The following is a 23,101-nucleotide window of genomic DNA, read 5'->3' as shown; positions in this document are numbered from 1 at the left end:
GAAACCTCCTTCGACATAAAATTATCCCGTTTATACATAAAATTATTATTCTTTATATATGTATAGATTTGATGTGGAATCCCTTTGGCTTCTTCCTATGTTTTACTTATCCTTAATGAAAATCCTGGCTTAATCGGCTCGTCCCTCTACCCTTTCCATTGAATTTTATATGATGTTTGGCCAGCCTGGAAGATATTCTAATATAAAGACTCAACAAAGAATTAAATTAAGAAATATACTTCTATACAAGTTCATGAACCATGCATTTTAAGATAATTTAATACTCAACAAAGACTTTATTAAGATACACATACACTTCTACATGTTCATGTACCAGCCTGGAATTTTAAGAGTACGCATACCTTACCCCTGAGAGACCGGTTCAGATAGATTCTCAGCTCAAGGAAAAGACAGACAGTCCAAAGCAGTATATAGAAAGAAATAACGTAAATGAAGAAGTCGTGACAAAATATTATAGACAACCTGACAAATCATCCTGAACAGTAATGATAAATGACTTATAAAATGGGATGGTTCATGGCTTGGAGTTGACAACTGACTCTGTCAAAGTCAATGTAATTATAATAGAACTAATGAAATACTTCATCAAGAGTTTCTGAAATTTCCTATATAATGTTTCATCCAAACGAAAGTGAAATGCACACAGGAACATTAATAATTTGGAGTTTTTTGAATAATGGATCGCGAAAATATTATGCAAGCAGCTCAGATACATTTAGTTGTTGCAACTCTAATAATGACAGTCACCTTCACTGCTGGTTTCACATCTCCAGGAGGTTTTGACAACAATATTGACAGCACTAATAAAGGGATGGCGATTCTACTAAGGAGAAGTGCATTTCGTGCATTTGTTGTTACTGATGCCATCGCGTTTACATCATCAGCTGTAGCTGTATTCACTTACTTCGCGATGGCAGCAAGTGTAATATCTGTAACAGAGTTGCCAGTTGTGATGAGGCTTTATAAGTTTGCAACCTTTTTGCAGCTTGTGGCAATGTCAGCTGTTGTGATTGCATTTGTAACTGGTATGTATGCTACTTTAGCACATTCAGTTGGTCTTGCTGTTACTGTCTGTGTCATCGGTTGCATATCTTTTGTTATGTACTTGTGGGTTACTTATGTTCTTGGAAGCAAGGCATAGAGGAAGAACACGATGTAGAGAGCGAGAGACATCGTGATCAATGCTACCTGAAACTTACTATAAAACTTGCAATGGTTGATCGGGAGAGTTACGTGATCAATATAACCTGATAGTGTAAAAATTCTTTACGACATGGCATAAACTCTTCGCCAAGGAGTTAGGTTTTTCGAATTCATAGAAAACCATGGGAGAGATGTTCATGATGACAATGTATAGCCTTACAAGATGTAGAAATATAGGTTGCAAATGCTTTTCTAGAAATAGACAATCACTACAACAAAAACAACTTTTAGAAGCAATAAATGTAGATACTAATAAAGAGTGCTAAGATCTTTACCAGCATTATTTAAGTGTCATTAGAACCAATGTCACTAAAGGCTTCAAAGACATATACAAAGAGGGCTCATTAAGCTATTACTGTTAGTTAATTGTCACTAATGATCAATGATCATTTTTTATTAGTAAATATTTTTGTGTACTGCTGCTAGTACTACTATTACCTTTGTTCCTCTTTGCTGTACGCTACCTTTTTATCTGTTCGTTTGAAAAAGAATGACACATTTCACTACTGAAGAAATGGTTTGGTTGAAAATTTGTTGGATTTGGCTCATGAGCTAATCGCTAAGCAAAATAGAGCAAAATCCAAACAGCATATCATCCTTTTCTTTTGATGTAAGGCAAAGTTTATCTAGCAAATCCCTCTCTTCCAATGAAGGCAAGTAACAAATTCATTTCTTTTGGTCAAAGGATACTTAGTTTTCTATTTTAGAGATTCTAATACAATGAACTCTTTCTATATATATAATGGTTTTGCAAGCAGGGTAAATGCATTCAACAGAGGTTAGATACATCTGACAAGAGGAAAAGAAAGGTTGAGATCGATCATCCCCTCGTATATACGAAGATGAATTCATACGATAATGATAAAAGAACGATCAAAATAATTAGGGATGCAGCTCAAATACATATAGTTGTGGCTACACTACTAGTGACGGTTACCTTTGCTGCCGGCTTCACACTACCAGGAGGTTTTGAGAGCGATAAAGATAGCTTTGATAAAGGGATGGCGATTCTATCAAAGAAATCAGCATTCTGTGCATTTGTTGTTACGGATGCCATTGCCTTTGCATGCTCCGCGGGGGCTGTCTTTAGCTACTTTGTCATTGCAATGACTTATATGCCAAAGACCGGAGGAGAGTTAGAAATCACTTTAACAAAAAAAGAGCAGAGAATTCTGCTGAAAACTTTTGATCTTGCAACAAGTTTGCTGTTTCTATCAATGTCAGCAGTTGTAATTGCATTTGTAACTGGTTTGTATGCTACTTTGGAAAATTCAGTTGGTCTAGCTGCTACAGTTTGTGTCATAGGTTGCCTTGCGCTCCTTATTTATGTCTTGGTTTTTTATGTTCTTTACACAGAAGCCGCTAAGTAGTGGTGGAGCCAAAAATTTTACTAAGGAACAAGGAATTGTTGAATAGTGTCTTAATTTGTGAAAATCCTAGCTCCGTCACTATGTGTAAATATGTGCAAGTTTTGTAGTTACGAGAACTTTTATGTCAAAATTATTATTAATTCTTATTATTGTACTATGTAATAAATTATCTTGATTTTCATGCCTAAATCACTTCAGTATATTTCCTTAATGAGAAGTTTGATAGTCACACGAGGCATGTTTAAGACTACATATTTCAAATGTAATGGAATATTTTAAACCACGAATTTTAAAAATCTTCCTTACTTGATTAAATTTAGTGCTAAGTTAAACTTTGACAAGACAAACAAAGTGAAAGAAAGGGAGTAATTAAAGTATATATGTTTCATGAAATGGAACTATAAAACAACATATTATCCCTTTTAGCTATAAAATCCCTCTCTTTCAACCAAAGCAAAGTAATAAATGCCTTCCTTTTGATCAAAGGCAAATAATGATACTTAGGTTTTTATTATAGATATTCATGAAGAAGAGTCTAATATAATTAACTTTTTCTATATAAGGGTTTTGCAAGCAGGGTAAATGAAGTCGGAGCTAGCAAGACAACAGAGGTTAGATAGCTCTGCCGGGAGAAAAAGGAAGGTTGAGGTCATCGAGTCATACATAGGATGATGGATTTGGATGAAGATGATACAAGAAGAGTCAAAGAAATTATGAAGGCAGCTCAAATACATCTAGTTGTAGCTACACTACTAGTAACAGTCACCTTTGCAGCCGGTTTCACACTACCAGGAGGTTTTGAGAATGATCACGATAGCCCTCATACAGGAATGGCGATTCTAGTGAAGAAACCAGCATTTTGTGCATTCGTGGTCACAGATGCCATTGCCTTTGTAGGCTCCGCGGGGGCTGTGTTTAGCTACTTTGTCATGGCAGCTAATCATCGCCCCAAGACCAAAGAAGAGCTGAGAGTTCTGAAGAACATTTACAAAGTTGCAACAATTTTACAGTTCTTAGCAATGTCAGCTGTTGTTATTGCATTTGTAACTGGTTTGTATGCTACATTGTCACATTCAGTTAGTCTAGCTACTTCTGTTTGTGCCATTGGTTGCCTTTCTTTCATTATTTATGTGTTGGTTCTTCTTCTTATTTACAAAGGATTGACTGGAGAAACAACAAATCAGTAGTGGCGGGGTCAGAGATTTTACTAATAAGACGAGAATAATATCTTGTTTGTCTGTTTACTTTTTTATATTTTGAATCACCTTAGTGAAAATCCTAGATCTATCATCATCTTGTATCGTTTGACATATTTTATGTGTAAGTTTTGTAGTTAACAGAACTTTTATGGCAAAATTCTTCTGAATTCTTATTATAGTATTATGTATTATATTATCTTGGTTTGTATGCCTAAATCACTCTAGAACTTGGATGTAACTTGTTAACTTTAATAACTGATAAGCATGTCTATTATCCAACGAAACTAAAAATTCAGGGGTGTTTTCAGTACGTCTCTCATATATATTTGTTGCATGAATAGAAACTAAAAAGCAAAGCAAGAACATATTATTTTTTATCAAGGTAAAGCAAATTATTCCTTTCTTCTGGTCAAGGCAAGCAATGTTACTTTTTTATTTTTCTATTATAGAGATTCATGAAGAAGCTAAGTCTAATATTTCTATATAAAATGGTAGTTACTTTGGAAGCATGGATAACAAATTTTTGAGAAGAAATGGCTATGTTTATAAGGCAGGATCCTGAAAAATCCCGCGAAAATACTATGAAGGCAGCTCAAATACATCTAGTTGTGGCTGCTTTAATAATGACAGTGACATTCACAGCTGGTTTTACATTACCTGGAGGTTTTGACAGTGATAGAGTTAGCCCTGATAAAGGGATGGCGATTCTATTGAAGAGTACATCATTTGGTGTATTTGTTGTTACAAATGCCATCGCGTTTACAAGTTCAGCTGCTGCTGTATTTACTCACTTTGCCATGGGAGCAAGTATAACATATGTACCAGGGTCAGTTGCAGGGTTAATGGTTACAGAGTTAGAAGTTATACTAAGACTTCATAAGATTGCAATTTATTTGCAGTTTGTGGCAATGTCAGCTGTTGTTATTGCATTTGTAACTGGTATGTATGCTACTTTAGCACATTCTGTTGGTCTAGCAGCTATTGTTTGTATTGTAGGTTGCATCTCTTTTGTTTTGTATGTATTGGTTATTGTAGTCTGGTTACAACTGGTGTAACGTAACATAACATAATGTTACTGTTTGGTTATTGTGTTTTGGTTAGAGGGATTCGGCTCCTCTCTATTTCTCCTCTCTTTTCTTCGCTCAACTTTCTTTGTGAAATGGTCTAATGAGCCTTGTATGAGTGTTTTCAATCGGAACGAGGCCTACTTGAGGTGTCTAAATTGTGACAACTTTAGGTGCCTCTATATTAAGCCTATAGAGAATGATGATTGAAACATTCAATGAAACAGTCAGTACGACAGACAAGCTACTTTCTTATAGGACAGAAAGATCCTGTGTCTATTAGCATACTCGTAAACCTACGAGATGATGATTCAAGTCATGCCATGATTAGTGAAGAACACAGTTGATCCTTAAGGTCGGGGAAAAAAGAGAATGAAACAAGGAAAAATGACACAATTATTAGCCAAAAGCTTTCATCAAGTCAACAGCATTTTGCAAAGACAATTCACATATCAAATGAGTCTGTCAAGATTCATGAAGACCTGATATTTCCTCTGTTTTTGCTCGTTTCGATGTAGGTGAACAACACAAGTCTCTATCATCTGAGTCATGATCTTCATGAGCTTTTTTGTCTGGTGAGTTCCACAAACGATCTTTCTCGAGTGCTTCTGATTAGTCGTTGGGAGATGTATGCTTCATCTTATTGGATGGTGAAGGATGTTCATCTGTTCTTGATGATGATGATACCTTTAGATCTTTTCCTATGTCCTTTGTCTTCTCAAACATCATTTCAAGGTATTTACCTTGTTCTTCGATCCGCAACTGCAACTTTCTCTGGATCTGAGGAAATGGATATTCAAACTATAATTATACTTGATAGATTTTTATTCTTTTATAACCATAGAAAGTATTAGAGGAAATCAAAAACTCTCACAAATAGGAAACAGGAAATGGAGAAAAGATGATAAAGGAATCAGCTCCAAGTTATGTTGCTCGGAATTTCCAAAACCTCACCCCTGTCGGATCCTCTAAAAATGTACTACTTTTGGAAGATCCGACATGCACCCCTCGGCATTTTTGAAGAGTTCGAGCAACACAGGCTCCAAGTTGAGAGGAAATCAATTCTTTTCAGTTCTGCGGTAATTGATGTTGTTTCAGTAACTCCCTAAAACTTGACATTTCATGAAATTACTGATAATAACTTCGGGTCTCTGTATTCAAGTAGTTTTACCCAGAAAAGCTTCTAACTACCCGCTACATAAGCACTACAGATATTTTGTCAGATACTTATGCCATGGATGATGGATCAACTAAAACGGAAAAAGGTACTGAATGGAGTGAGTGACCATGTCATCTGCAATTTGGTGGAGTTGCAAGTTGTTTAATGTGGTGTGCTCTCCCTATTATAATTTCACACTATACATTGAGATGTTGCTAAAATAGTGACAAACTTGGATATGTGTCTTTACAGACGCACAACGCACAGGATTTTTGAGATTACATTCTCAATTATCCAGAGATTTTTGACTTCTGATTTGACAATGAAAACAGGAGAAAGAAAAGCAAGAATAGATACATGAGTAATGGTGGAGATTTTGAGCGTTTACGCGCACCTCAAGTTGTTCGTGAAGCTGCTTTTGGACTTCCATCTGCATTCTTAGTGCTTCTGTTATCCCCATGGTCCTATTACCAAAATCCAAATATAGTTTTAACAATCAATCACCACAAAAAAGACTTCAACTATATCATCCAGGAAACGGAAATTGCAACCAGAATTAGATTAGAATTTAGCTGCTATCACAAGAATTCCCTATGCTACACTTTTTGGTCCTTCTATCAGATGCTCCCAAACAGAGGGACATGGACAAACCTTGCATGTTTTCGAGTTTGTAAACGATGATCTTCATTTGTTCTTTGGACTGAGTTTTAATTTATTGGCAAGTCAATTAAATTAAAATAAAACGACAGGGAGGGGGTGATATCTGCAGTTGTAAAATTACACATTCTTACAATCAAATAAACTTTGCTCATATCATATTGTGTTTAACGCTTATTCCCCATAGCGAACAGATATCCAAGAAGTGTGACAGCTGCATAATCAATAGATATGCATAGTGTTATAGCAAAGACTTACGTTATCAGGTCCAAAGATGGCATCTCTGTCACACTGGTGGTCTTCTTTTCCGGTGTTCCTGCAATGAGATTACAGTCTGTGAATTTCAATCTTCTCATCTCAAAAACTGTGGGGAAGTCCAACAGACCATCAATAAATTTAACTTAAGATCCCTAGTTTTATTCACAGTTGGGGATCACTTTGACACATGCACAAGAAACTAGAGAGGCAGGAAGTACAAGTATGAGGAGATGTAACACATATGTTTTCGTTTTAGCAAAATGTATACTGAGTCCTTGACGGATGCAAAAGTTATCAGCTAATCAAAGAGGAAATTTCTACCTTCCGAGGATTCTGGTTTGTATCTGGCAGTTCTATATTTCTGAAATTCAAAATGAAATGTATAAGGTAAATAAATTGTCACCTCGGAAAAGGTTAATGGGAAGGATTTATTATACCTGTAAGTGGCTTTTGACATGATAGATGGTTAGGCCTTCAACATTCATGAGCTTCAAGACTCCCTTTGGTGTAGCTTCTGTAAAGTCAAATGTGTGAATCCAATATAATAATGTTAAACGTTAACTCTTACTCATCCAAACTGCTAAAAAGAGAAATAGAACATAGAAACAAAGAGGTCACGCACTTTCGCTCCCACCAAGCTTACTGATAGCTTCTACAAAGACTTCGTGAAGCTCGGGTGTCCATCGCATCCGAGGTTTCGTCTGTGCTGCGGTAGACGATGGGCTACCAACTGGGTAGTTTTGCCCAGACGATGCAGCAGCAGCAGGAAGAGGAGGAGGAAGAGTATCGGACTGGCCAGCATGGACTTCAGATGCTCTCAGAAACTGATTTGAAAAATGATAATCAATGTCAAATAAAGCAGAAAGCAAGGAACCCGTACCACGTAATCAGGACTCGGGAGTGGTTCCAACGGAAAGATGTGTTTGAAGTGTACAACAATATTAAATTTTGTTTCATGTACATAAACAAATAAGAGAAATTTCTATGATAAATACTAAATTGTAACTTGGCAAAAGTGGTGATTACCTGCCCAAACAAACGGTTCTGAAACAAACAAAAAGGTGCATACCGCACCCAGAAAGGAAACATTAGCAATAAGGTAACGGAAACGAACCTTAGTGTCTGGAGGATTGATATCAACAAGAATATTGCTCCAGCTCGAATCCAAAACATCATCATCATTAATTAGCTGATCAGCCCAGTCCTGCCAATCAGATCTCTTAACCTGGTCATCAGACGTCATGACTACTGCAAGGCTTTCGACTTGGTCATTCTGAACAGGAACATTAGTAGAAAAATTTATACAGTCATGATATGCATCTTCGCCCCAGGAATTATTGCTGTTCTCCATGGGGTAATTATCCAATGATGTCGAATGAATGTTTGAGAGTGAAGATTGGCAGGTTGCTGCAGAAGCTTCACTAGAAATAAATGGATAGTTATGTTTCCTACTTTCTCGAGAGGGGGTTGAAGAAAAGTGAAAATGTTTGTGGGGTCCAGAAGTGGAAGATAACAGATGCCCTACTGTTCCACTTTTAGATGCAGACGGGATTGCCCGTGAGGAAATAAGGTTTGTGGTTTGTTCCTTTTCTGTGAGCACATGAAGAGAATCTGTCACTTTAAGATGCTTCTCTTCAAATGACGGCAAAATGGACAAAGATGTCGACATAGCTCCACAGACACCCATATTACTGTGCTGTGTTTCACTAGATCTTTGAATACCTAATGCACGGCGCGTGTTCATTTTTCCCCATAAATTGAATTAATAAAGACTTTAAGATTAACACAACAGTTTCAACCCACTCCGTGGTGTCACTCAGTCAAAAGACAAATTTTACAATGACGGTTCTCAAACTTGTACACCATACATCTGTGGCCAAAAAGGACAAAGCTTACATCAATGGAGTTGAAGTATGAGTGGAACTGAACGAGAATATCATAAATCAACACCTTATTCAATCATGACATCTGACCATTCACAATAAGCAATAACAATTGTAAAGGTTGACGTGGGAAAATTTTCCAGGTATTTCACAGAGAAAAAAACACAGCGATGAGCATAATACATCACTGTGAACTCTTGATACGAAATATGATCATTAAGCTGGACGAACATAGGTACTGATCAAGAAATATATGGATTCTCTCTAGAGATATCACATCCAAGTTGGAAGAAGGATAGATTTTAAGCAACTGTGAGAGAAAATTTGATGATCCACCAACCAGCAAACTCAAAGGAAGAACAGGTTCGTGACCAACCGTAAAATCTTTTACTCATAAGGAAATGAAGACAACTAGGATAAAGTTGATTGTCGATCAAAGGTGACAAATTCACACAGACACACACAATAATTGAGAATTCTTCATATGCACATTAAACAAAAAAAATCAAGACAAAGCAAAACAAGGAAGCAATATTACATATTATTCTTTGATTTTGATTAACATCGGTGTTTTTTGTGCTTCTATTATCACATTATTTATCTGTCATTATTGTTCTTTCCCCTATATGTTGTGTACTACTCTCCATTTCACATTATTCCATTGTTGTTACTACCCTCATTTTTGTATTATCTTTTGTCAAATTGCTTGGATAAGTAAACTACTTCACACCCTTTTGGCTTCTCTTGAGATCACGTGATTCTCCTTACACTCAAGGCAATCAAATTTTCAGATCCTAATTTTTTTTTCTTCATCTCCATTTGCGCATAATGAGGGAATAGAGCAAACAGATCCATGATTCAAAACTCTTCCTACTGTAAAACCCGTTTTTACAAAGGAATAATATTTAAGTAGCAGGTTAGTAATTAAAGCCATAGAAGCATGGAAAGCTCCAGCCATATTGATAAGACGGGCTCTACAGGACAAAGATTTCTAGACACATATAAGGAAGTCCTGTTAAGCAAGGTAACTATAGCAACAACAAGAACTACCACACTCAACTCCAATCTAGTCGGTATTGGTTATATGAATCCTCAATATCCAGTCCACTCTATTTGCCCCCTTTTTTTTTGGTTACTTGACATTTTTTACTGACATATATATCCTAAACAAGCAAGGTAACTAGTTTATACAAAGAATCAACTCGAGCAAGCTGACGAGCTACCCGAGAACAACTCAAGCAATCAAAATCCAAACTTCAAAAGCCTACTACAAAAAGTTGCTACCTTTTCTGAAAACTATCAACTACCCAATTCAACTAACGAAAATTCAAACCATACAAGCACCATTAAAAAAAAGAGAGAACAAAAAATTGAACTCCATAAACAAGTAACACCATTTACACAAGATTGATTACATACACACAAAATTAAACAGAACTCAAGAATCAACTGAAACTAAAGCTGAAATTCCACATAGGGTTCAGGTAAAAAGGATAAAAATATGAACTTTACAATCCAAACTTCAAATGCTTCTACAGCAAAAAGTTTCAAACTTTTCTGAAAATCATCAACAACCCAGTTCAATTAAAGCAAATTCAAATCATACAAACACAACAGACATTAAGAAAAAAAAATTGGACTCCATAAGCATATAACACCATTAACACAAGATTGATGACATACATTAAACTGAAACTAAAGCTAAAATTTAACATGGGCTTCAAGTAATGGATAAGAAAATGAACTAAGAACCTGACTTGAGCAAACAAAATCCAAACTTCAAAAGCTTCTACAGCAAAAAGTTGCAAACTTTTCTGAAAATTATCAACACCCCACTTCAATTAAAGAAAATTCACATCATACAAACACAAACAAACATAAATTGGACTCCATTAGCATATAACACCATTAACACAAGACTGATGACATACATTTAACTGAAACTAAAGCTGAAATTCAACATGGGGTTCATGGAAAAGATAGAATATGAACATTAATAAACAATCTGACTTGAGCAACCAAAATCCAAACTTCAAAAGCTTCTACAGCAAAAAGTTGCAAACTTTTCTGAAAATTATCAACACCCCAGTTCAATTAGAACAAATTCAAATCATACAAACACACACACATCAAAAAAAAAAAAGGACCCCATTAGCATATAACACCATTAACACAAGATTGATGACATACATTAAACTGAAACTAAAGCTAAAATTCAACATGGGGTTCAAGTAAAAGATAAAAAAGTAAACCTTAAAATCCAAGAATTTGACAAAGAATTCGTTTGGAGCTAGAAAAATGGCGGACTCAAAGAGAAACAAATTTGCAAAAGCTCAAGACTTTAGGGAAAAAAATTGTGAGTACATGCTTGTTTTTAATAGAAAGATTCCAATTTATCTCTCTTTTGATGATTTACCAAAAAAAATATTTGATTGAATGATTGATTTTTGAAAAGAAAAATAAGATTATGTCAGCTCTTTTGTTGTCACCCTACCCCTCTACACCAATATTGGGGCATCAATCACACAAGTGGGATTCAATAGTCCGATTCTAATTTTGGATATGAAAATTTTTTTCATAAAAAACTAATAAATTCTATATTATATGAACTTAAAATAGTAATAATATTTTATTTATTTCAATTTATACGACAGAGTTGATTTTTATAATGTTGTGCAATTTTAAATGCATGCTAATGTAGATGTAAAACTCTTCATATTCTAAGTTAGAATGTGATAAACAAAAACAATTTTCAAGGGTAAAGTAAGAATTTTAAATTTATGATTTTTTTAAAAATTTATTAAAAATTGAATTTATGCGTATTAAATAAATTTTGAAACATAATGTAATATTAAACTCGAAATTATATATTTTTGTTAAACTTGTAGATAAATTTATCACTCCACTCGTAATAATAATTGCATCGATTTACCTATAGAAATCTTCACTGTTCATATTACTCTATTTAAATTCTTCTAGATCAACTATTATGAAAATATTTTTTTAAAAGATATTCTTTATTTATTTTTATAGTACGTAAATCTAATAAAGATAATCAATTCCTAACAAACATCATATCAAAAAATATTATTAATTTATTTCTTACAAGATTTGAAAAGCATATGATCTTAAATACTATGAAAATAAATTATTTCAAAGAAAAAAATTGCGATTTAACTTGTATAGCATTGCATATCTCTTTATTGATCATGAAGTCTTGCTATGGCCTATGAATTGACTTATCTTTTAATTTAATATTTGATATTTAATGTATAAGAAATGATTTGGATCACACATTTTTTAGATGGGGACTCTTCTCAATTTGTTATAAATCACTTATTATTTTTGTTTGTAGATTTTATTTTAATGCTAAAATATTTTATAATTTTAATTAATATTTTAAATTTAGTATAAAATGATAATACGTATTTATCGATCCACCGCGATCTTAATTAGTCGTCAATTACTTGGTATGATTATGTACGTTTTCGTTTGCTTGTCCAAATGGTAATTAGTGGTGACCAATGAGAGTTGAGATTAAAATATTATTATTTTCATGCGTCAATGGTGGGTGCCAAATTAAAGTAGGCCTTCTAATTATAATAATATATAAATTTGTGGAATATTTTTTTTATTTCATTCTTTATTATGTATATCCTAAATTATTGATAAAGTGACATAATTCAGTTAAACCTAATAAAGAAAATGAGTTTCTAACACAACTTTGAATTATGCTAAACCTAAAATGGTTAGTTCTTTGGATGGGATTAGGCAGGAAAAGGGTGAAAAGAAGAAACCTTGTTAATTTATCATAATTAGTAATAATGTTTATTAATTAATTATTATAAAGTAATTACTGTTTATATAAAGTGCCATATTATTATGCATTTATAAAATTGTCTGTTCAAAATGTATACACGTTAATTATTATCTAGCTAGCATTCTTCATTTCTCGAAATTTATAGAGAAATAATACAAAAATATTTATCTATTATTCATTAACTTTACCTTTTAATCGATCTTACGTCCTAACTATTAAAAAAACATTAGGTGTTGGGGTTGCACGATATAATGGATACATTTTTTCTTACCTACACCTTAGTATTTTTCTATATATTTTGTATACTTAACCTCTATTATTTTGTTAATAAGCTTTTAACATCAACTTGATTCTTCCCAAATGGAATATTTCCTCCTCAAAATTTTCCTTCTTAATTTTATGTTACAATTTTCTAACACCATTAACATAGATTTACACCAATTAGTTTTCACAACATGTACTCAAAATCAAACATTGGTACAAAATTATGATTCTTCAAAATTATCAATTGTTTCATCACTATTTCATGAATTTCTTGATAAGTCCTTAGAATCAAAATTCTTTGAGACATATGCAGGTGATGAAAAAATAGCCATTTTGGGATTATTTCAATGTAGAAATGATCTTAATTATAATGAATGTCATATTTGCACAAATAGACTTATTGACATTTATAGCCATTTTTGTGGTGAAAAAATCCCAGCTAGAGTTCAACTTTCTGGTTGTTATTTGGATTACAAGGTAGAGGAAAAGAGAGAGATGTCTAAGCTTCAAATGCTTCATAAGGTTAGTGCTGACAAATGAGCGTGTCGAGTCAAATTTCATAAATGAATTATGACTCGGTCCATTCAGAGTCAGTTTAGGTTAAGATTGGTCGAGTCAGAATATGTTAAATAATAAGGTATAACCCGACTTTTCAACATGACCCGACCTCTCCTTTCTTGTTAAAAAAATGTGAAAATAATTCTTTTTCTTGATTTATTAGTCTAAAGTTCTTTAAATTTACATAATTCTTAGGTGCAATTTTGTTTTTAAAATAAAGTTCTTTTTTTCCCTCATAAAATTGGGTTTTCACCTTCTATAAATTAATTGTGTAGTGCCTGAATTTAAGTTGTATTTTGACCTGTTTAAATTCACAAATAATCATTCTTCAATAATTATAATATAAAAAACAGTCATTATCTTAGAGTTTTATCGATGTTTTTTAAAACTCACTATTTTTTAAAGACATGACCAAGGAGTGACAAGTGGATGCACTATTTCTAACTTGACTTGATTGGCCTAATAATTTAATGGATTATTTTGTGTTCAATCTATTAGGTTAAGTCCACAATCAGATCAATCATAATGTATATGTTTTAATATATTTAATTTTTAGTGATTGAGCGAGTTATCTAAAAATGAGTTGATTTTGCCACCTCCAGGTTTGTAGCAAGAAAAGGGAGAAATCGCGTAGTTTTACGGAGGAAATGAGCAATGCATTTGATGAAATTAAGAGTTGTGGAATCAATGGAAATGGATTTTGTGATTTGAGTATTGGGAAAGTTCATGTTATGGCACAATGTGTTGGTAATTTAGGTGGTTGTGATTGTGGTGAATGTGTGAACAAAGCAGTGCAAATTGTTCATGATGAATGTTCACATTCTTTAGCTGGAGAAATTTATTTGGATGGATGTTATTTGAGTTATAGCTATGATAATAATAAGATTTCTAATCATGACCTAGATGAAGGTAACTTATCTACTCAAGTTTTCTTTACATAGTTTTATAATGTTTCGCGTTACTTTAATACTCATATTCAGATAAAATATAAACCGAATTATCATATACAAAAATTTAACTATATATTATTATTATTATTTTCTTTGACATGTAAAGGATATAGGAATGGTACACAGAAATTGGCAGCTATTGTAATTGGAGGAATAGTGGCTACCATTTTGTTAGGTGTAGTTTATTATTTCTTCAAGTCTTGTGGAAAAAAGGATGATGGTAAGCTTTAAGTTTTTATTTTTTATTTTATATATATGTATAGTATTTATTTGCACTTAATTTAATTAATAAAATAAACTTTGATTATTTTATTTGGTGCAGATTATTGGTGAACCAAGATGGGAAGTAGGTTTGAATTTAATTAATCAGTAGAGGAACTTTTATCTTCTCCCTCAATATATATATAATTCTCTAAGTATATATCTATTTGTAATTATATATCTATTTGTATAAATTCTTTATTCAATTTTTTCTTCATTTTTTTTAGATGTGTAATTGTACTAAACTAATTTCATGTAACAAATGGATATAGTGCAAGTTTTAGTTTTAGTTTTTTATTTTTTTCCCCTTTAGTTAATTTCATCTCCCGATATATATAACTTAAATTCATTAGTTTGGTATGAAAAAATTGTGATGGTTTACATGAATATCATCCTTCCACTATTAATAAGTGGTCTTGAATCGAGTTCAGAAAATGATTTTCTTTTTACATGGAACGCTTTCACTTTTAATAAGCCTTATGAGGTGAAAATCCAAATTAGTTCGGCCAGAGCTTCAAAACAGGTACTAGGCGTCAGATGAGAGACCAAAAATAGATAATTAGAGGATTTTGGGTTCGAGCTTAATGAATGAAATTTATTTTGGTATATAATAAGTGTTTTCTCTTTTAATGAATCTTTACACAATACAAATCTAAATTAGTTAGAACGAAGGCCTAAGAGGGACACCGAGCACCAAAAAGAGATACCTAGAGGATTTCAGATTTGAGGGGATGAAATAAAAATAAATTATTGTATAAAGCTCTTTCTCTTTCAATGAGTGTTATAAAACTTAAATTACTTAGGTTGGAGCCCCAAAAGGGATACTAGCATCCAATGAGACACCAAAAAAGAGATAGCTAAAAGATCTCATGTTCGATTCCTAAAAAGTTAGAAAGTTAACAAGCAACACGACTTTGAGCGAATTTTAAATTATACAAAACCAAAACCTCAAAACAAATATCGAACACAAATTAAATTTAAAAAAAAAAAGATTTGACCAATGAACACTAGAATGATCCAAAATACACCAACAAAAAACCCTAAAAAATCTCCCTAAAATTAGCAACCATGCATGCAAAATAACTCAAACAAAACTCACACACACATTATTTCCTTCTCCTTTTCTCTTGATGCCATTGCCAATCTCCACCACCATCTCCTCCTCCTCGTCGCCGCCAGAGACGGCGACAATAACACAACAATGGACCCCAAAACCACCACCACCCTTGTCATCCCTACCCCACAATCCTCCTCTCTCTCTTATCAACCTTCACCAAATAATAATAATAATAGCCACATTCTTGAAATTACTCTCATTTCTGCCCAAGATTTAGCTCCTATTTCAAAATCTCTAAGAACTTATGCTCTCACATGGATCAATCCCAATAGAAAAAGAAGCACAAAAATTGATAATGAAGGTCACAATAACCCCACGTGGAATGACAAGTTCTCCTTCAAGGTTTTTCACGTTTAATTACATATCCATATACATATACTCTTTAAATTCAATGTTAGAGTCAGGAATTCTAACGAGGGGATTCAAGAATTCCAACGTGTGACCTAAAACAATATACATGCACTATAATTTTCTCTTAATTTAAGGGGATTCGAAAAATAATAACAATACAAGAATGTCACCCTTAGAATTTCAATGTAACCTAAAAAAATATTTGAACACCCTTTATCATATTATCATTTAAAGATTTTTTTTTTTGCCTATTATTTGTATAAAATTTTCAATTCTAATATTTATTTTTTAATTAACAGGTCAATGAGGAGTTCTTATATTCAGAAAATTCAGCAGTCCATGTTGAAATTTACACAGTTTCTTGGTTTAGAGATGTTTTAGTTGGTACAATTAATGTTCAATTAAACAATTTAATTAACCCTTATGTTAATTTTCAAAATTCATCAAATGGAAAAAGATTTGTTGCTTTACAAATTAGAAGGCCCTCTGGAAATCCACAAGGAATTCTCAACATGGGAGTGGCTATTATTGAAAGTTCTATGAGAAGTATGCCATTACTTTGTAATGAAATTATGGATCCTACTTCATTGGATTATAGGGATATTTTGGACAAGAAAATGAGTGAAAATTATCAAGAAGTTGTTGAGGATGATAAACAAAGGGAAATTAATGAAAAGATACAACTCTGGAGATCTATGAGTTTAGGGTATTCCGAGATTAATAATGACGAGCTTCTTATCAAAGGTAGCTCCATTTGTAATGGTTCAATGGCAAATGGATCTATGGTAAATGGTTCGGAGTTATGTTCGGATGTTGGCCCCTCAGCTTCTATTGTAGCAGCTGAGATAGCCGCTAAAAGGTACTGTTATTAAACTATGTGATCATCTTTTTCTTTATTTGTCATATATAGCATATCTTGAAATCTTTGACCTTAATGGGCCAATCTAAAATTCAAAAGATAGCCACTTTTGAGCCATGTAGTTTAAAAATAGTCATTATTAAGACAATGTCAAGTGGAATATGAAATTTCATGATAGTGGTTTTTTTTTAAACACAGCCAAAAATGGCTATTTCTATGCAATCATGTGTGGATTTGATAATTGGTGGCCATGAGGAGCATTTACACAAATGGCCTTTTCAGAGGCTACTATTTAAATTATGTCTTCATATTATCTACATGGTGGCACAAGAAAAAGGCCATATGTTGCAAATAATCCAAAATAATTCGATTTTGAATTTAGGATTTACGTTACTCATATATCATATTGAATTGTATAATAATCATCTTGTTAACAAGATTAAATAATTAGAGCGTACACTTTTCATTAGTTAATTATATTTTTATCAGGTATCAACAATTATTACCGACAATACAATTCGAATCACGAGAAGCGGCGATCAAACAATCAAAGGAAATGGAAGATGGAGAAAGATCACTAATATTAGAGGATTTAACAGCAGAGGAAGCGTATGCAAAAGGGTTAATATCGTCAAATAGGGAGAAATTGAGGAAAGAGACGACCGCGACGCAAACGCAGACGATAAACGGAGGACATGCAAGACGAAATTCCGATGGAGGAGGGTTGTTTTCTTGCTTTGGAAATACGTATGGTATTGAGTTTAGAATTGTTTGTGGAGCGAACAATAACAACGACGATAATAATAATAATAATAATAATAAAAATAATAACAATAATGTTGGATATAGTAGTAGGAATATTCCTAATAATAGCAACAAAGGTAGAAAAAAATGGTCTAGTGAGACAAATTCAGCATGAGTACAACATTCTTTTAGTACATGTAAAAATGTTATAGACTAAACTCCATGTTGTATAAAATCTTATGTAGTTACTTGTCTAATTATCATTGTTGGACGGTCGTGGTGGGATGAATATAATCTTTCAGCATATTCATATTAAATTTTTAGATTAACCAGAATGAATCTTTTAAACTTTGATATATTTTTATAAAATTTTATGAATTCTTTGCTCATAATTAAGAGTTTTGAATTCGAGATTTGAGAACTAAATAACATTAGGAATGGGTCAACTCAATTACTACTTCTTTGAATGTGAATTACTTTTATCTTTATTATTTTCATTTGCAAAAGCATGTATCACATGTGTTAGGTTATTTAATTTTAAACACTTCTTGTTGATATGATAGTCCACTACTAATTTGGTCTATTTAAGATAGTGATTGCAAATGGATCCAAATTGGAATATTTGAAAACAAGTTATAATAATACAAAATATATAGTCATAAAGATAACAAGAACTAGTCAATAATTGGACACCAATAATTGAATAGTCTTTTTTCTCATCCTAGCTAGTACAACTATCCCAATAATTTGTGAATTTCTTCAATTTTTATTATATTGTTAGAAGAATACTTATTTTTTTTCAATAATTAAAATATTAAATGATATTTATATAATTTGATTAAATCTGAAATTACACATTAGAGGGCCTATTTATATGGATGACACTTTTAATAAAAAAATTTTTTTGTCTTTTTTGAACTAAATTATTTGATTAAAGACGAAAAAATTTCAATCATCTCATCAGTATTGGAGAATATGCTTTACAAGTAAGAGAATATAAAATTAAACACCTTTTTTGTTAGCAAAAAATATAAAAAAGATTATCATGTCTCAATCATGTTTTCTTTGTCCACAATAAATGGTTAAACTCAAATCAAACTTAACTATTAAATGTTTTACCTATAAAGTAGAGCTTAGTTAGAAATGTTTTACCTACAAAGTAGAATTTATGGCATTAATTAGAAATAGTCGAAGTTCAACGCGAGTATCAAATATCGAACTGAAAATTAAAAACAACAGAAACAACAATAATTAACGAAAATGACTTTACCTTTTTTGTCAATTTATATGATACATTTCGTTTTTCAAAAGCCAAATCATATAAGTTTGATCTTAAATTTACTCATAAAATTTCAAAAAAAAATTAAGTGAAATTTATATATAAGTTGAGACGGAGGGAGTAATAAAAACAAAGAAAAGGAGAAAAGAAAAACTCTTAACTACCAATGAACAACAGACATCAGTATAACATTTTTATCATTTGTTTAAATCAAAAAGCTGTACCATTCTCTTTTTTGTTTTTCCTCTTATCATTATTGCTCTCTTCTTATACTCAAAAAACTTTTTTATTTTTCTAAATATTTTCATAAAGATTGAATTTTTCCTTATAACTCCTATACATAATACAAAAAATTAGAGAAAATAGTGCTGTTTTTGTACTTCTCCAAGTTTCTTGATTTCAAAGTATTTTTTAATTTTCTAGTCAGCTTAAAAGCAAAATCTTGATCAAACATTTAGTGGGGTTTTGTTTTTTTCTGTTTTCTTGATTTTTTTTGGTTACAGAAGAAATGTTTGGGAGAAATTGTTGCTGTTGGAACAGTGTCACTGATTACAACTATGGTGAAATTGAACCACAGAGCTTTGCTTTGCCTTCACCAATTCCACAATGGCCTCAAGGTATTTTATTTTATTTTGTTAAAGAGATAACACAAGATCTGTATTTTTTTTCTGAGTGGACTTTGTCTGTTTAATTTGTTCTATGGTTGACTTCTAAAAATTAATTTGTAATTATCTATTTCTTTGTTCACTTTTGAATTGACGGTTAAGAGAAAATATTTATTGACGTAGTGAATTTATTATTTTACTCCTGTTAATTACGAAATGCATGAATGAAAAAGTAAAGATATTAAAAAAGTTACGATATTTTTTAAAGTAATTAATTGATGATATAATAAGTAAAAAAAAGTAGTCATTCTTGTTTTGTCACTAGTAAATAGGGAGTTTCAAAGTTCACTTTTTTATGCTAGTATTTGTAATTTACCCTTTAAATTACAATTTTACAATGGGTAAGGTTTGTGTATATTTTACTTATCCCGGAGTCATATCACTATAACAAAAATAATTTTATATAGCCAACCACATTAATTGTATCAAGTTGTGTTGCTCGAACTCTCCAAAAATAGTTGCTGCACTCGTGTTACAAAAACGCACTACTTTCGGAGGATCCAACATGCACTTGTCCGCATATTTGAAGAGTTAGTATGAAGCATGGTTTCCCAGTTTGGTTTAATAGGAATATTGTCTTTGTGTAGGTAAAGGATTTGCTCAAGGAAAAATATGCCTAGGTGAAATTGAAGCTGTTCAAATCACCAAGTTTAAGAAAATTTGGAGTTGTAGTCCATTGTTTGGTAAATCAAAATCAGTTTCATTCTATAAACCAGACGAAATTCCACAAGGATTTTCGATCGTTGGCCACTACTGTCAGCCAGATGGTGAGAAGAACATAACAGGCTATGTTCTTGCTGTCAACGATTTGAAGCCGAAAAAATTACTTCAAGATGCAGCTTCCAAGCTTCCTGCTCTTGCAAAACCAATGAACTACACTTTGGTTTATAACACAAACGCCCTTTATAAGGAAGTTGGTTACATTTGGCTTCCAAATGCACCAGTTGGTTATAAAGCAATGGGCTTTGTGACTACTGCTGAGCCTAATGAACCGAATCTTGATGAAGTTAAATGTGTCCGCGCTGATCTTACAGAGAGTTGTGAGACTTGTGAAGTTGTTTTTAGTGCAAATTCGTTATTTTCAAAGAGGCAATTTGATGTTTGGAAAACTAGACCTTGCAAGAGGGGCATGTTATGTAGAGGGGTTTCAGTCGGGACGTTCTTCTGCAGTACGAGCTTCACTAAAGGCGATGACCTCACCATTGCATGTTTGAAGAATTTCGACTCGTCTCTACAGGCAATGCCTAATCTTGAACAGGTACATGCACTCATCAAGCACTATGGACCTACTGTTTACTTCCATCCTGACGAAACTTACTTGCCCTCATCCGTTCCATGGTTTTTCTCAAACGGAGCTCTTCTATTTAAGGATGGTAAGGACAATGGTATTGCTATTGACGCGAAAGGCTCAAACTTGCCTGCAGGTGGACGAAATGATGGGAAATATTGGCTTGATTTGCCTAATAAGAATGTTGAAAATAGACAGATAGTCAAATGTGGTAACATTGAGACCGCGGAGCTCTATGTTCATGTTAAACCGGCTGAAGGAGGAACGTTCACTGATATTGCGATGTGGATATTTTGCCCCTTCAACGGACCAGCTACACTCAAAGTAGGCTTGATGAATCTTTCCTTGAATAAAGTAGGCGAACACGTGTGTGATTGGGAGCATTATACTCTTCGTATTAGCAACTTCTCAGGGGAGCTCTGTAGTGTATACTTCTCAGAACATAGTGGTGGTGAATGGGTTGATGCTCGTGATTTGGAGTTCATCGAGGGGAACAAGTCAGTCGTATATGCATCAAAAAATGGCCACGCGAGCTTCCCACATCCTGGATGTTACCTTCAAGGCAATACAAAACTTGGTATCGGAGCAAGAAATGATTGTGCAAAAAGCAAATACTATGTAGACTCTAGCAGTAAGTATCAAATCATCGCTGCTGAGTATCTTGGAGAAGGAACTGTCGTAGAACCGCCATGGTTACAGTACATGAGGGAATGGGGTCCAACCATTGAGTACAAATCGGGTTATGAAGTGGACGAGATAATCAAACACCTCCCGTCTTTTTTCAGGTTTTCAGTAGAGACTCTCGTCGAGCTATTTCCAAATGAACTTTATGGTGAAGCAGGGCCAACAGGACCTAAGGAGAAGAACAACTGGTTCGGGGATGAAAGGTGGTAAGCAGAGGTGAATTCAGGATCCAAAGTCACTACGTTCAAAATAAGTATAACCTTACTATACGTTTTCCCTTTTTGTGCATATGTATACATGATTGATCCGAAAGCAATAGGTTCAGTTGAACCCTTTTCGCATTAAGTGATATATATATATATATATATATAACTTAGATCTATGTGTTATAGGTAAATGACTACAAAATATTGAAATTTATTATATATATCCCAAAAAGGAATACACAATTAGTACTAGTTGATTGTTATGTTATTTATTGATCTCCTCTTTTATGGAATTTATTTATATAAATAGTAACATACCGATTAACTTGCAACACATTTTGATTATCACTAAATACATAGACACATTCGAATTAAAAAAAATACATAACTTCTTTATTTCTACTAAAATTTGAACTTTATTCGTGATCTTTTTTTATAACAGCTTTCATTCGAATTTTATCGTAAAGTGATCCAGGTCAGCAGTTTACACACATTTTGACTATCACCAATATCTCAACGACTTAAAATTATACTAAAATCTGAACCTTGATCACATTTTTCATTCATAGCTGGCTTCATTCAAGTCATCATCTATCATAAATTATTATAAGTAGAAATCATTTAAGTAAAAAGTTGAATTATAAGTTTATCCCAATATTAAGTTAAAGTATTTTAACTTTTTTTGATCAAATAAATTTGACATGATAGTTAATGCATACAATGTTTTTTTCACCTTCCTCTCTAATGAATGTTTGCAATTTATTCTTTTAATAAAACTTCTATTAAATGATAATTTTATTGCAATAACTTATCCAACTTCCATTTAATTTTAATTTAAGCAGAGCATAAGGGTAATAGTGGATGATTATTCATCTTCTAATAGTCAATTTACTTTTCATTTTAAATGGTTTTTGACTTTTGATCTTCCTCTGCTAATACTAATAATTATTGCTAATATTAATAATTATGTATAGTTTCTTATAACTTTTATTGCAGTACATAAATGAATGATTTATACTTTACCTCTTATTTTATGTTAGAGTTTCCCCCCTATAAAAAACTATTGACCATATGTAAGATGATGATGTAGTGATATAACTCATGTTAAATAGGTGTAGTATGAATTATTTATTTTTCCCCTCCTTCACTTTTAATGACCAATATCTTAAAATTTTATGATTTTGGTTGGTTAACGATCGTCTCATTTTTTTAGGTTAGATAAAAATATGTGCTTTAGACAA

The 23,101-nt window shown here is 32.6% G+C and overlaps 7 protein-coding genes across 11 annotated transcripts; 6 read left to right on the top strand and 1 right to left on the bottom strand.

The window, feature by feature from the left end:
* The first annotated feature begins 341 nt into the window (after positions 1 to 341).
* Positions 342 to 2,740, top strand: LOC109120245 (protein ACCELERATED CELL DEATH 6-like). Its single transcript, XM_069298643.1, has 2 exons — positions 342 to 1,046; positions 1,983 to 2,740. Exons 1-2 carry the CDS (start codon positions 698 to 700, stop codon positions 1,985 to 1,987), a joined length of 354 nt encoding a protein of 117 aa, XP_069154744.1. The 5' UTR covers positions 342 to 697; the 3' UTR covers positions 1,988 to 2,740.
* Positions 2,067 to 2,594, top strand: LOC138348990 (protein ACCELERATED CELL DEATH 6-like). The gene has a single exon (XM_069298618.1). The coding sequence runs from the start codon at positions 2,067 to 2,069 to the stop codon at positions 2,592 to 2,594; it is 528 nt and encodes a 175-aa protein (XP_069154719.1).
* Positions 2,741 to 3,265: 525 nt separating the features above from the next.
* LOC112941587 (protein ACCELERATED CELL DEATH 6-like) lies at positions 3,266 to 3,781 on the top strand. The gene has a single exon (XM_026031277.2). It carries the CDS (start codon positions 3,266 to 3,268, stop codon positions 3,779 to 3,781), a length of 516 nt encoding a protein of 171 aa, XP_025887062.2.
* A 545-nt stretch (positions 3,782 to 4,326) lies between these two features.
* Positions 4,327 to 4,848, top strand: LOC112941586 (protein ACCELERATED CELL DEATH 6-like). Its single transcript, XM_026031276.2, has one exon. It carries the CDS (start codon positions 4,327 to 4,329, stop codon positions 4,846 to 4,848), a length of 522 nt encoding a protein of 173 aa, XP_025887061.1.
* A 257-nt stretch (positions 4,849 to 5,105) lies between these two features.
* Positions 5,106 to 11,389, bottom strand: LOC101257079 (protein PHR1-LIKE 1). 5 transcript variants are annotated; one of them, XM_069298640.1, is made up of 9 exons: positions 11,067 to 11,248; positions 10,567 to 10,628; positions 8,046 to 8,801; positions 7,554 to 7,755; positions 7,369 to 7,445; positions 7,253 to 7,292; positions 6,932 to 6,989; positions 6,411 to 6,480; positions 5,106 to 5,637 (listed from the first exon to the last, which is right to left on the bottom strand). In XM_069298640.1, the coding sequence occupies exons 3-9, from the start codon at positions 8,673 to 8,675 to the stop codon at positions 5,470 to 5,472; spliced, it is 1,245 nt and encodes a 414-aa protein (XP_069154741.1). In that variant the 5' UTR covers positions 8,676 to 8,801; positions 10,567 to 10,628; positions 11,067 to 11,248; the 3' UTR covers positions 5,106 to 5,469. The 5 variants fall into 5 exon arrangements, with proteins under 5 accessions (XP_069154741.1, XP_069154742.1, XP_004239686.1 ...); XM_069298641.1 differs by having other exon boundaries at positions 10,572 to 10,628; positions 11,067 to 11,231; XM_004239638.5 differs by lacking the exon at positions 10,567 to 10,628 and having other exon boundaries at positions 11,067 to 11,389.
* A 1,567-nt stretch (positions 11,390 to 12,956) lies between these two features.
* Positions 12,957 to 18,067, top strand: LOC101257667 (uncharacterized). The gene is made up of 6 exons (XM_004239640.5): positions 12,957 to 13,420; positions 14,059 to 14,365; positions 14,513 to 14,626; positions 14,729 to 16,126; positions 16,435 to 16,994; positions 17,484 to 18,067. The coding sequence occupies exons 4-6, from the start codon at positions 15,740 to 15,742 to the stop codon at positions 17,911 to 17,913; spliced, it is 1,377 nt and encodes a 458-aa protein (XP_004239688.2). The 5' UTR covers positions 12,957 to 13,420; positions 14,059 to 14,365; positions 14,513 to 14,626; positions 14,729 to 15,739; the 3' UTR covers positions 17,914 to 18,067.
* Positions 18,068 to 19,143: 1,076 nt separating this feature from the next.
* Positions 19,144 to 22,128, top strand: LOC101256489 (hypothetical protein At1g04090). Its single transcript, XM_004239636.5, has 2 exons — positions 19,144 to 19,634; positions 20,270 to 22,128. The coding sequence occupies exons 1-2, from the start codon at positions 19,526 to 19,528 to the stop codon at positions 21,862 to 21,864; spliced, it is 1,704 nt and encodes a 567-aa protein (XP_004239684.1). The 5' UTR covers positions 19,144 to 19,525; the 3' UTR covers positions 21,865 to 22,128.
* The last annotated feature ends 973 nt before the right edge of the window (positions 22,129 to 23,101 follow it).

The sequence above is a fragment of the Solanum lycopersicum genome, chromosome 5, assembly GCF_036512215.1.
Source record: "Solanum lycopersicum chromosome 5, SLM_r2.1".
Classification (NCBI taxonomy): domain Eukaryota; kingdom Viridiplantae; phylum Streptophyta; class Magnoliopsida; order Solanales; family Solanaceae; genus Solanum; species Solanum lycopersicum.
This window is presented reverse-complemented; position numbering and strand designations above follow the sequence as displayed.